The 14,779-nt window shown below is 41.6% G+C and overlaps 1 protein-coding gene across 1 annotated transcript in view; it reads right to left on the reverse strand.

The window, feature by feature from the left end:
- Mtbp (MDM2 binding protein) overlaps positions 1-14,779 on the reverse strand; it is a 71,046-nt gene that overhangs the window by 28,574 nt on the left and 27,693 nt on the right. Inside the window, exons 12-14 of the mRNA XM_059246965.1 lie at positions 10,998-11,171; positions 9,332-9,439; positions 2,657-2,818 (exon numbers count right to left, since the gene is read on the reverse strand). Coding sequence (XP_059102948.1) covers positions 2,657-2,818; positions 9,332-9,439; positions 10,998-11,171 — 444 coding nt within the window. The remainder of the gene's footprint in view (positions 1-2,656; positions 2,819-9,331; positions 9,440-10,997; positions 11,172-14,779) is intronic.

A 14,779-nucleotide genomic window follows, 5' to 3' on the forward strand; every position in this document is an offset into this window, starting at 1 on the left:
AATGGATTAATTTAAGTTGTAAGAGCTAGTGAGACCAGCCTGAGCTAAAGGCCAGGCTTTTATAATTAGTAAGCAGTCTCCATTTCATTATTTGTGAGCTGGCAGCCAACGATAAAGCAAACTACAGGTGTCAACTAAGGTTTGTATAAGTCACAGTGAGGACGACGCAGTCTGTGCAAATGGAAGCAACCCACAAGGTCTGAGCAAAAGAATGACATAATGGCCTCAGAGGTAGAGCAAACACATCTCTAGCTCAGTGCTAAGAGTTAGACTTGCTTGCCCATGTCACCTCAAGATGCATCTCCTGTCACTCAGCTCCCTCATTACCTCCCATGCAAACCCTCTGGGAAGCCAAACCTCTCTCCTGACTTCATACTCCATGGCTAGTATATTCGTCGCTTTTTCTTTGCAAAATCCTATTTCCCCTCTCCTTCCATATGCTAAGCACCACTCAAAACCCTCCAAGTCCCTGGGCTTCTAGTAAGGTTCTGTAACTATTCCACACTAGTTCAAGTCGTGTCTTCTACGTGTATGACAATTTACTCAACCAAAACATGCAGTCACTTCGTAACACTTAATTTAACAAACAATTCATCCTCACAGCAATCTATCCCATGGTGGTGGTTTGAATGAGAATGGTTCCTGTAGGCGCACATGCTGGAATGCTTGGTCCTCAGTTGGTGGAACTGTTTGAGAAGGAACAGGAGGTGTGGCCTTGTTGGAGGAGGTGTGTCACTGGGGGTGGGCTTTGAGATTCCGAAAGACTTGTCCCATTCCCAATGTACCATCCTCTGCCTCCTGCTTGTGGACTGAGATGTGAACTCTCAGATGTTCCTGCTGCCACACCTTCCCTCCACGTTATGGACTCTAACCCTCTGAAACCATACGTCCAGTTAAATGCTTTCTTTTATACGTTGCCTTGGTCATGGTATTTTGTCACAGAAATAGAAAAGCAACTAATACAGTCACCCTTGATTTAAAGGGAAGGAAAGGGAAGGTGGGGAGATCACAAAATGTGCCCACACTTAACACAGTAGGCTTCAGAGCCAGCATTCAGCCTTGCTACCCTTGTTCCAAAGCACATGCTGTAACCAGGAAGCAGGTTAATCCTCACAAAAATCCCAGATAGTGGGCCAATTACTGCCATTTTAAACATAAGGAAACCCAAATGTGGAGTTAAGTAATTTGTCCAAAGACATTGTGATGGCTGGTCTTCATTGTCTACTCTACTGGATTGGAAATCACTTTAAAAACGTAAGTCTGGATGTGCTGTGGGTTTAACTAGGAAGGGAGGATTCAGCTTGAATGTGGAAGGGCACTAAGCCATGGGCTGGGATCCTGGACTGAGCAGAAATTGAGCAAGTTGGGCACCAGCATCCATCTCTTTCTGCTTCCTGAGTAAGGACACAATGGACCAGCCACCTCGTGTCTCTGCCATCCTCCTGTCTTCCCCACCACAATGGACTGCTCTCCCATGGGCTCCTCTTTAAATGCCTTTTGCCAGTATTTCATCAAAGAGAGGAGAAAAGTAACTAATCCAGACCCCAGTTCACAAGGGCCCAAATGAGACTTGAACAAGTGTTTGTACTCAAGCAAGACACAGCCCACTGTTTTCCCACACTGCTTTACAAACAATGTAATCTGGTTGAAAGCCAACAGCGACCACGATGTTCATTTCTTTGTGTGAATATCCACAGGATCATAGAAAAGGCACTCAAATAAACACCCCTGCTAAGTCGATTCTGTGATTATTTTTCTTTAGCCTATACAATAAAGATAGTGCCCATAAAATAAAAGCAAATATGGGGGGGGGGGTGGCTTGAGAAAAGGAGGGAGGGGGAACAGGGGTTGGCATGTAAAAGGAAGGAAAAAATTTTTAAATAAAAAATTATTAAAAAAAATAAATAAAAGCAAATATTTGTCCTGTTCCAAATTGTGTCAAAAGAATCTTACATGTGTTCTTGCTAGATGCCTGAAAGCCTCCCTTTATTCAAATTCACCACATCCTCCAACTCCAGAGAAGAGCAGAAGCTCAGTTAATGGAGCAATGATTCCACAGCCCCCTGGGAAATACGATGACTTCCGGACCACAGTGAGCGGCAGCTGTGAAGTGACATACCACATGCTTCTGCCTGTACACAATTCACTGTACACACGTTACTTCCTGCACTTTTTGAAACCTACCCATTCTAGCAGCTTAGGAAGATAAGACCATAGCCTGCTTAAAAACAGTTAAACTGAACGTGCTTGATGAGAGATATTAGCAAAAAGTCTGTCACATTTAAGTAAGTAGAGTTCAGATATGCACGTGTGTTAAAAAAAAAAAAACATATCATTCTTTAAATGTGTGAAATGTATTTTAACTTGGCCAATACAGCTTATAAAATTTTTAAAAAAGGCTACACACACACACACACACACACCCCACCACCACCACCACCAAAAAATTTAAAGTAATAAAAAACTTACCATTTAGCCGGGCGGTGGTGGCGCACGCCTTTAATCCCAGCACTCGGGAGGCAGAGCCAGGAGGATTTCTGTGGGTTCAAGGCCAGCCTGGGCTACCAAGTGAGTTCCAGGAAAGGCGCAAAGCTACACAGAGAAACCCTGTCTCAAAAAACCAAAAAAAAAAAAAAAAAAAAAAAAAAAAACTTACCATTTACCATACCAGCAGCTTTCATTTTGTCTGTCTGTGTTAAAATCGCTTTCGGGGTGAGAGCATCAAAATGACCCAGAAAGCGATCCCTCGTGAGCACCAACAGACTTTTGAGTTCATCAGCAGAAACTGCTTCGGGCTGATTTGCAGCCTTCCTTCTTCCTGCAGGACAGACAGACACAATTAACCACAGGACATTGCACCTGAAGCAGCAGCTCCTCTGTTTACTATTGTCATTAAATATATCTTTGAAAATAAAACAAATATCTACATTCCTATGGAGCCACATTTTTATTTTGATCCTATTTATAGGTAACAGCAAAATTCTGAGTTATTATGTGAGATGGGGGAAAACGGTCATTGGTTAACAGTAAGAGTGGGTGGACAGTAAAGACAAGCCTGCAAGTCTTCAGAGATATATTACGGAGCATTAAAAATGCTCTTACATTCATATGTATATATGGTGGCTATTCTTGGTTGACAACGTACTATGTCTGGAATAAACTAAAATGCAAAAAATGGAGGGTGTTATAGAATATTATTTTAAGATGTTTTACATTTGTTTATACTGTGGAACATTTGTTTAATGATGCAAAGATGTGTTGCATTCTTTTATGTTGCATTTGTTTAACTCTGTAAAGCTGTGTTACTGTGCCTGTGTAAAACACCTGATTGGTCTAATAAAGAACTGAATGGCCAATAGCAAGGCAGGAAAAAGGACAGGTGGGACTGGCAGGCAGAGAGAATAAATAGGAGGAGAAATCTGGGAGGAGGAAAGGAAGAGGAGCAATAGGGATCAAGGAAGAGGATGCTAGGGGCCAGCCACCCAGCCAGCCACCGAGTAAGAGTTAAAGTAAGATTACAGAAGTAAGAAAAGGAAAAGCCTGGAGGCAAAAGGTGAACAGGATAATTTTAAGTTAAGAAAAGCTGGCTAGCAACAAGCCAAGCTAAGGCCGGGCATTTATAAGTAAGAATAAGTCTCTGTGTGTGATTTCTTTGGGAGCTGGGTGGTGAGATCCCCTAAAAAGCAAAAACAACCAATAACAGGAGGGCACATCAGTGAAGGATTTTTTGCTTAATTTAAAGTAGGAAGATCCACTTCTAATCCTGATCTTGAGATGGGGAAGACACATGTCTTTAATCTGGGCCACACCTTCTGCTGGAAGCCTATAGAGGGAAGCTTTTCCTCTTTGCCTGCCTGCTGTTACCTTGCTAGCACATCCGTTCCTTCACTGGCATGGAAGCCTACTTCTTTAGGATTCCAGCATGTACAGAAGACCAGCTGAGACATCCAGCCTCGTGGACTGAGCAACTACTGGATTCTTGGATTTTCCATTCATAGCCAATCATTGTTGGATTAGCTGGACTACAGCCTGTAAGTCATTCTAATAAATCCCCCTTTCTCTATATATAGAGAGGTTCATCCTATAAGTTCTGTTGCTCTAGAGAGCCTTGACTAATATAGTATATAAAATTAACACCCATAAAACTTTTTATTAAATACAATAGCATAGGCATTCCTGTTTCTTCCTTCTCCAATTCTAAAATCTGGGTAAAAGAATTATAACAGAACACTAACAAGAAAAAAGTAACAGCGACCCTACTGAATAGACCATGGAAGACAGAAATAAGTGGTAAACTGAGTCAGCAGTGACCACTTTGGGTGCCTGCACAGAACACTACCAAGGAGTGTGGGCAAATGTAGTGAGATGCCGGCCTCAACCCTGTCTGGACAGAAAGGGTCAGTCAGAGCTCGAGCTCAGCCTCAGAGACAAGCATAACTGCTTCCAGTTTTAACAGTTCCAAACTATGGACTTCAGGTGTGTAGAAAGGTCATGTTAAAGATAGGGTTAAGCGTAAGTTCAACAAAAGCCCCCATAGTTCCAAACATCAGATCCCAAGCCCTGCCACCAAAACACCAGTGGCTACAACACCTCACTGAAAAGATCCGAGTCCCAGAGATGTCTTCAACTCTGTGACATTGTGATACAAGATTGTCACCTATGAAATTTAGGAGTCTATATTGGGTCCTAGTCACAGAAATCCTTGGCCACATGTGGCCAATGGGCCACAAGAGGATTCTAAGAACAAAACATAAAGCTGAACACCCACAGAGAGAAGAGCCCCAGATGCTGATACTAAGATCGGGGTAGAGGCAGGCTCAAATTGGAATACTGAATCCTCCCTCACCCACCCTCCAGTGACCTCTGCCAGGTAATATTAGAGGCTGGAAATAAAAGCTGCACTGGAGAACAGGGTGGATGAGGAACAATCACAAGCCTTGGAAAGGGCTGATGGGAAAGGGCTCTTCATTTCCTATGCTACAATTACCCATGTATGGACCTCAACCCAGGAAGACTGGTCGCTCCTTCTTGCTCCACCTGCTCACTGAGCTGGACATGACCAGGCAGGCTTTGACTAACCCTTGCTCTTTTTGTTAAGAGCCAACAGTCTTCAGGTATCCTCTCTGTAGTGTGGCCAGGGACCTTCTCCTATATGGTTGGTCTGTAGTTGCCCAGCTCCAACAGGTAGCCAATAGCTAAGTCAAGACTTAGTGTATGGATGAGAAAGCCACATGGGCCATAATCTAAAACATCATACCATTTCACCAGCAATTTATCTGTACATTTCTTCAGCTTCTTCCTAAGTTGGTTGCAACTTTGGGAGAAGAGTTATTACTGGTTTCTTTCAAGAAAGAAAGAGAGAGAGAGAGAAAGAAAGAAAAAGAAAAAGAAAGAAAGAAAGAAAGAAAGAAAGAAAGAAAGAAAGAAAGAAAGAAAGAAAGAAAGAAAGAAAGACAAAACCTCCGCAGGTGTGGTTGTGTTCACCTGTAATCTTAGCGGACCAGAAGTGGTACTAAGAATGAAAGATGCAAGAGTTCAAGGTTATCCTCAGCTACATATCTATTTCAAGACTAGGCCACATGAGACCCTGTCTCAAAAATCAATTGATCAATAAATAAAGAACTGTTCTGTCACCCAGAAAGACACACATGGTATGTACTCACTCATAAGAGGATATTAGATACAAAGCAAATGATAACCAGGCCATAATCCACAGCCCTAGAGAAGCTAGCTAACAAGGAAGACCCTAAGAGGGAGGCTTGGATCTCCCTGGAAAGGGGAGATAGATGAGATCACCTTAGTAAATTGGGGGAAGGGGGGTGTGTAGAGGGGAGGGGATGGGGGATGGGAACATGACAGATCGAGGGATCTGGATGGCCCAGTTGGGAGAGGGAAAGCAATGAAAGAGATATCTTGATGAGGGGCGATTAGGGAGAAACCTGGTGCCAGGGAAACTCCCAAGAAGCCACAAGGATGACCCCAGCTAAGACTCCTAGCAATAGTGGAGATGGCCTTAACTAGCCTTCTCCTGTAATCAGATTGATGACTACCCTAATTGTCACCATAGAACCTTCATCCAGTAACTGATGGAAGCAGATGCAGAGATCCACAGCCAAGCACTGGGCCAAGCTCCAGGAGTCAAGCTGAAGAGAGGGAAGAGGGATTATATGAGCAAGGGTCATCAAGATCATGATGGGGAAACCCAGACAGACAGATGAGCCAAGGTCCTGGGAGCTCACGAACTCTAGACCGACAGCTCTGGAGCCTGCATGGGACCAACCTAGGCCCTCTGCACGTGGGTGACAGTTGTGTAGCTCGGTCTGTTTGTGGAGCCCCTAGCAGTGTGACCAGGATCTGTCCCTGGTGCACGAACTGGCTTTTTGGAATCTATTCCCTATGGTGGGATGCCTCGCTCAGCCTTGATGCAGGGGGGGAAAGTCTGGTTCTACCTCAACTTGGTATGCTCTACTGTGTCGACTCCTTACCCTTTCTGAGGAGTGGACGGGGAGGTGGGTAGAAAGGAGGTTGTGGGAGGGAACAGGATGAGAGGAGGGAGGGGAAACTAACTGGTCTATAAAACAAACAAATAAATTGAATTGAAAAAAGAAAAAGAAGTGTTCTGTCCTGGAACATCACTATATAACTCTGTAAGAAGTATAGGAAGAAGAGAAGTGGACAAGGAATTACTAAAGATTTAAAAACTTTGAGGATGTTCTATTAAAATGGCCCATCACATATCCAGCTCGGGAAATAGGGTATGGAGTTGGGGGTGAGGGGGACACACTGTCATTCGGAGTCAGGCTTCTGGAGATAACAACTTCAGGGAGCCAGTCAAACCAATAAAACACAAGCGCACTGCAGTGGACAGGAGCATTTCTAAGAGCAGATCAAGCATATGGCACCGTGTTATAACATAGTCCACAGCTCAGCAGAAAACTTAGCTCTGCTGTTACAATGTTAACCGATCCATGCCTTCACTGTTCAGGGTCACTAGGAAGGGAAAGGGGAAGTGAAGATGCCTTAGAGACACTCATTCTTTATCTGCCACAGTTGACTTTAAGAAAATCCCTGAAACCGGATACATATAATTACACAGTATCCAAAACACAAAGAAAGGCCTGAGCTAGCTAGAGGGCTGAGGATAGCCGCCTGCTGACAAGGAGGCAGAGAGATGAGGATGGGCACCTGTGGACACAGACACAGAGAGATGAGGATGGGCACCTGTGGACACAGACAGAGATGAGGATGGGCATCTGTGGACACAGAGACAGAGAGATGAGGATGGGCACCTGTGGACACAGAGACAGAGAGATGAGGATGGGCACCTGTGGACACAGACAGAGATGAGGATGGGCACCTGTGGACACAGACAGAGATGAGGACGGGCACCTGTGGACACAGACAGAGATGAGGATGGGCACCTGTGGACACAGAGACAGAGAGATGAAGAAGTTTCGAGATTTGAAGTTTTCCCATATCATCTGAATTTTCAGACTGTATCTACATACTACTTTGATACAAAACATATCTTTTAAAAACACTCTAGACCAATCACATTTTCCTTCTACAATAAACCTGTTATCCAAGAAACTGATAGGAATTCAATAACCATTGAAGACTTACTGCCTGCGAAGCACCATCCCAGGCCCCAGACTCAGAGGATTCAGGCGTATGACGTTACACTAGGTGTAGCCTAGTGTATATTAATGATGCAAGGCAGTTGGTAAGAAGGCAGCAACCACCTTCCTCTTTAGAACATCAGCTTTATGATGCAGGCCCTGGAACACCCTACCTCACTGATGTGGGTATTCTCAGGGTCCTTGCAGACTCAGCCCAAGGTAAGAAACACAAGCTTTCTGTGGCCAAAGATATTAACTGTAAAATCAGAGTTGCGATAATCTCTTTCTGTAAGATCTCAGCAAGGAAATCAGAAGCCTCAGTGTATTTTCTTTCTGTATAATCAACTGGTAGTCATTCCAAAGGAAGAGCTATGCACAGCTTGCTTTCCCATGGAAGACACACAATGAGCAATGAGCTTCAGGAGTCAGTCCCTCGTTTTATTAACTAAAACTATATTAGAGTTGGCCTCGACTATGAAGAGTTCCAATTATACCACAGTTTGGGAGGCAGGGTAAGAAAGCACACTGACCTTAATAGCTGAGAAGGAGGGAGGAGAAGGAGATGAGGCTTAATACAGTGATGAACTACATATTTAACAAAAGGTTAAAAAAAACACACACACATGGCCAGGTGGTGGTGGCTCACTCCTTTAATCCCAGCACTGGGGAGGCAGAGGCAGGCAGATCTCTGTGAGTTTGAGGTCAGCCTGGTCTACAGAGCAAGATCCAGGACAGGCTACACAGAGAAACTCAGTCTCAAAAAATCAAAAAAAAAAAAAAAACACAACCCTAAGCTTGTACATAAGCGAGAAATAAGCACTCAGGAAAAAACTTAAAACTCTGAAATGGGTCAGCAAAGGAATGCTATATTCTTTACTACATAGCAGTAATGAAAATTCATTACTGAGACATATGGAATATCTAAAAGCCATCAGCTGAATATGAATCAGGATTTTAGTGGGTTCTATGAATTTTTAAAGGATATGAAGACACTGGTGTACTGAGTGTAATACTGGAGGCAAGCAACACTGCTTTACTATATTTACATCATACTGAAGTCTCTAGTTTAAAAGCTTTTCGGCATTCTAAAACTTTTTCTTGAAAACTACTGAGATGAGGTATTGTTAACTCTCTTTCCAAAGATAAAAGCTATAAATTACAAAAGTTAGGAATATTAAATTGCAGTTAGGTTTTATAGCATTACTCCAATACAACAGATCAGATGCTTTTTAAAATAAACTGAACATATACTCACTTAGAAAGTTAGATTCCAACAAGCTTTATTTGATATTCATGTTATTTTGAAAGATAATATGTCTCAATAATATCATTAATTGGTACATTTTTAAGAAAATCTCCAGTTCTTTATCATTTGAAACTGGTCAGGGAAATATTGGAAGAACTGGACTATTTATCCCATTTCATTGGTATTTTAAGGATATGGTTTAAAGTATACAAACTTGAAATATAAAATTTCCCTGGCAAAATACATTTTGAAAATATTTCCAATCACATACTGACAATCAGGATATTCTGAATGCAGTAAAAATAGCATTGCAGACCTCATCTACCCTAGTCATCTATTTACATGCAGCTCTATGGATCACACCTAGAAGACAACATGTAGAGGAACATGTATGTAAACACAGATGACTCACACTAAACAGACCCACATTCTTACGGTAGAATCAAATGCCCAAACTGGTACTTACTCAGGCATTCTTTCAAAGCCAAAACTTGAACGCTGGCTAACTGTTTCTCCCTCTGTAAAATCTGCTCCTCAGAAAAACTTGGGAGTGATGAGAAGTCAAAAGGAAAACCTAAGAAATAAGAAAAAGTCAACATTAATGATATTCTATGCTAAGAATTAAAATTCAGCTCCTAGGAAGTGTGTTAGGACATGACTAGAAACATAAAAGCCAACCACTCACCTCTCTTGATGTTGCACATTTCAAAGTAACTATTAAACATGGGGAAATGAGCATACTAAATTGTTCTATATTTTAATCTTTGATCTGACTCTTAATTCCTTGAGGGATATGGGTACCAGGGTTAACTTCACTACATAGTATTCTCTTTTGCCTACTTAGAAAACAAAACCAGAACATTTTCTCCTTTCTAAGTACGGGTTCTCACAGTCCCCACAATGAGCCACAGGTTCACCTGTCCTTGTCCGTTCCATTCTTTGCATAATGAATCTAGTATAAAACTACACAACAGTTCCAGAACTGCCGTGGCTGATCCAGGCTCATCCTCTTTTCTTCTTGTATACAGTTCTCAGATAAGTAGAATGTGCAGGAAATGCACTATCAGAAGACACAAAGGAAAGCTTGAGTTTGCTCCTCTCTCACCTTCAAGGGAAGGCTACTCGTACTTTGTTTAGGGAGTCATGTGACCCCTGAAGCTTGTAACCCAGAGAAGGATGCCTTCGGGTATCCTCAACTGTGCTATACGTAGGACACAAGGAGTCAAGACTCCATGTGCACCATACAGCTTAAGTCTTGGGAGGCTGGCTTGTTATGGATCCTGGGCTGTTTCTGTCTCTCTGCTCCCCGTCTGTGAATAATATGTCACTGACACAGCCAATATATACACACATACACACACACACACACACACACACACACACACACACACACACACACGTAGAACTTATATAGAATCAAATATGCAACTTAGAAAAGAGAAAGACAAAAATCAATGAAGCAAAAGAGGCTTGAGAGAAAATAAATAGAAATAAAAAAATTTGAGTGTTGAAAGCAGTAAACACTAACAATTTGGTATCTGAAATTAAAAGCTAGTAGCTAATCTTTACTTTGTATATTGTAAAGGAATTAATTCTCTTCATTTTAAATTATAAAAAGGTTATATTAAAATCCCAGGATGAAGACAGGGAAGTGGACGCAAAGTCCCACCCCTAACCAAGAAGCTATTTGCAATTAATACCTGCCGGGAAAAGGAAAACCAGTTTTTCTCTGGTGGAGTGTCACTGGTATATCAACCATACTCCAGGGCAGGCCCTGACCAGGAGCGGTTTGCCAACACAAAATGGACTCCATGTTTGCTATGTGCTTTTTGTTCTTGTTTGGAATTTCCCGTCTTGTTGAGTTTTGTTTTTCTATTTTTGGTCCTTTTTTTTGAGGCAGGAAGAGAAAGAACATGAACTTTGGTAGGTATGGAGGTACAGAAAGATCTGAGAGAAGTTGAAGAAGGGGACAGAATAGGACCAAAATATTTTATATAAAAAAATAAAAATAAAAGGTGAACTAATGGCAGAAATGGAGTTTCATTATTATTCCTTCCACTTAAAACCACATCAATTAATTAAAGTACAAACAAGTGTGAGGGCGGGTCTCTTCCAGCTGAATGAATACTTACTGCACTTGGCTTCCTCTGTCTCTGTTTTCATCCTCCCGTGAATGAAATGGAGTACAAAGGAGCCGTTGATCTGGCTGGCCGAGTGAAGCAGTGTGGCCCTGCACTTGGTCCTGCCATCGCCTTGCAACAGGAGGTAATAGCTGGAGTACTCGCCTTTCACGTCGACATCTGGAACTGAAGAACAGTGATCTAGGTAAGAATGGGAAACGCTGCTCATCACACGGCAACTGTTGATCCCTTAGCGAGAACAACTGGACAGCTCCATGGTATTTGACGATGAAACGAAGCTGTCGCTCAATACATCTGGGACCGTTTGGTTGACCATTTAGTTGAGAAGCTGTTGAAGCAGAAAGTCATGATAGCAATAAAAAGTATGGACTTTTTGTCCCGTATAATCCCTATGCACTCATTCTTTTGCTCCGACTTACTGGAGTTCCATATCTTTCTCATACAGACATGTCCATATTTCCAACGTGTGTGTGTGTGTGTGTGTGTGTGTGTGTGTGTGTGTGTGTGTGTGTGTGTGTGTGAAATGCATGCATGTATGTGGGGTATATGTATTCATGTGGTATATGTGTGTGTGCATGTGTACATGTATGTGTATATGGATATATATATGACAGCAAAAGTCCACATATGGTGTCTTCCTCAGTCACTCTCCACATTATTTTGAGATAGTCTCTCTCACTGAACCTGGAGCTCACCCATCGGCTAAGCTGGCTGACCAGTTAGCTCCAGGGATCTGCCTGTCTCTACATACCCTCCATTTCTTCAAAGTAGAGTAAACTGCCACTTAGAAGCACACACAGCTCAACTGGGGAAAGGAGAAGAGAACAGAAAAAGTCTTCCACTAGCTCTGTTTCCCTGAATTCAATCAACAACAAAGAAAATACTGGGGGGGGGGGGGGTAACATGTTCATTTAAACATGTACAGACTTCTGTTTTAATTACATAGCAACTGCATTATACAAGACATTGGAGGTAACCCAGCAATGCCTTAAAGTGCACAAGACAGTTTATTCTCTAACAAGCGTAAAACAAGGACAACACAAGACAGCAGAACTGGAGTTCTGAAATAACGATCACTGACTCTCAAAGAATGCTTAGATGCTGTGGAACAGTCTTTGTACACTGTAGATATGTATGACTCTCATTGGTTAATAAAGAGCTGACTGCCTATAGCTGGGCAGGAAGAGATTGGGCAGGAGAGAGACAGACTAGGAAGACACTGGGAAGAAGGGCGGAGTCTTGGGAGTCTCCAGCCAGACACAGAGGAAGCAGGACGTGTACGAAATGAGGTAAAAAGCCATGAGCCACGTGGTAGAACTTAGATAAGAAATACATATTAATTTAAGTTGTAAGAGCTAGTCCATTGTAAGCCTGAGCTATCAGTCGAGCATTTATAATTAAGTCTCTGTGTCAGTTTGGGAGCAGCTGCAGAGACACAGAGAAACTCCGCCTACATTTAGATGCTGAACACGGAGTACCCTGTACATTTCTTTCCCTGCACAATTTCCAGAATTTTGAAAGCGAGACACCATAACTGAACTTTTCCTTTTTTAAATGTACATGGCATGCTTGTGCACTATATGATTTCCTGGTGCCTGTGGAAGCCAGAAGATGTGAGATCCCCTGTCCCTGAAGTTACAGATGTTTATGCTGGTGTTGGAAATAGAATCCAGGTCCTCTGGAAGAGCAATCAGGGCTCTTTTCTCTAGTCCCTGATGGACTTAATTTGAACAGTAGAAAATCACACACTGAATGAAAGGATATTTAACATAGTATATACATTATATACATACACCTATGCAAAAATGCTAAAACAAAATCAGTACAATAATTTTATCACAACAAGTCTACTTCACATACATGATCTGTGAATAAATGCTTATTCCTAAATAAGATGAGTATCAAATAATTTTTGCAATTAGATTACAACAAAGACATCATTCCTATTCATAAACAGTTCTTCTAGAAATGAATCTACATTAAGGTAATCAGAAGAGAAAAACAAGATTCTACCACAAGACAGAGCGACCTTAATTCATGGGTCATCTTAGAACTGGCAGTTGAAGCTGCACGCATCTCTCCACTACGTTCTCTGTTTGTATTAGCTTGTTTCTTTGTGAGCCCTGTAAACACTGAATTCTGCAATGACAGCAACTTCACTTTTCCCCAAAGAAAAACATTGACTTTAAAAACTCCCAAACACAACAACTGCAGTCACTGAAAACATGTCTCGGACTTTTGGCAGGTGCTAATTGAAGACTTATTTAACAACTTTCACGCAAACTCTGCAGGAAGTACCAGACTTACGATTAGCAGTTATTTAATTGTGATCACTCCTCCTAAAGAAGTGAGGGGGAACGGATTATAAAAGACAATCTCTATTTCCGAATGCTGTATTTGCGCAATCAATCAGTGAGTCAGTGGTTGGCTTGCATGCTCCTTCATCAAGACATGAAAGCAGTTTCGCTACACGATACAGATAAAATGAGAAAGAAGAAACTACCAAGTGTCTATTCGTTGCATCAAATTTTACAAATTAACACAAACCATACTGAAGGTATGATATACTATGATTAGAAATCCATTAACCAAAAAAATTACTATTTTTACAGTGCTACAGTTAAAACCCAGGCCTAGTACATGCCAGGTAAGTGTTCTACCACTGAGCTCCATTCTCTGACAGATTTCTACTGCAAGGAAATGAAGCCACCATCTTACATCAATAAGTTTCTTAGTGGGTTTTATAACCTCCTAACACACACATTTTGTTCACAGTTCAACAATACAAAAATAAAATTAAACCAACATAAATAAGAAATAATATTTCATATGAATATAAGAGAAAATAAAAATATCTCAGACAACTGGGTAGGAGTATCCTGACACACTGACAATTATTTTAATATATGCTCTTTAAGAAATGAAAAATAACAACAAAAAAAAAAAAACAGCTTTTTTAATCATGCCAAGTTCAAGGCCAGCCTAGTTTACAAAGTGTATTCCAGGATGACCAGGGCTACACAGAGAGACCCTGTCTTGAAAATAAACTGTTGTTGGGAGTTTTTACTCTTTTTTCTTTTGGGGGCCTACCACCTAGCTCCCTAATAAATCACACACAGAGGCTTATTCTTAATTATGAATGCCCAGCCTCACCTTGGCTGGTTGCTAGCCAGCTTTCCTTAACTTTAAATTATCCCATCTACCTTTTGCCTCTGGGCTTTTCCCATTCTCTTACTTCTGTAAATCTTACTTTTACTGTATGGCTTGTTGTGTAGCTGGGCGGCTGGCCCCTGAAGTCCTCCTCCTCCTCTGGCTCCCAGATTTCTCCCTCTCCCAGATTTCCCCTATTTATCCTCTCTGCCTGCCAGCCCCACCTATTCTTCTCTCCTGCCTTGCTATTGGCCGTTCAGTTCTTTATTAGACCATCAGGTGTTTTAGACAGGCACCATAACACAGTTCTACAGAGTTAAACAAATGCAATATAAACGAAAGTAATATACCTTAAAATAATATTCTACTACAATAAACAAAATAAATGAAATAAATAATCATGCCAAAATAAATATCAATATACAATCTAGACTTCAATATAGGCATCTTAGGAAGCTATATTCTTTATAGTAATGAAATCATTGTTCAGTTATAAACTCAATTTTGAAATAATTCACAGGGCCAAGTAGGGGGCCACAAATGCATGCATGGGATCACTTTTGCACACACATACATGCACTCATATGCATGTGCACACAACCCCCCCCACACACACACACAAA

Source organism: Peromyscus eremicus, chromosome 20 (genome assembly GCF_949786415.1).
Source record: "Peromyscus eremicus chromosome 20, PerEre_H2_v1, whole genome shotgun sequence".
In the NCBI taxonomy this organism is placed as follows: Eukaryota; Metazoa; Chordata; class Mammalia; order Rodentia; family Cricetidae; genus Peromyscus; species Peromyscus eremicus.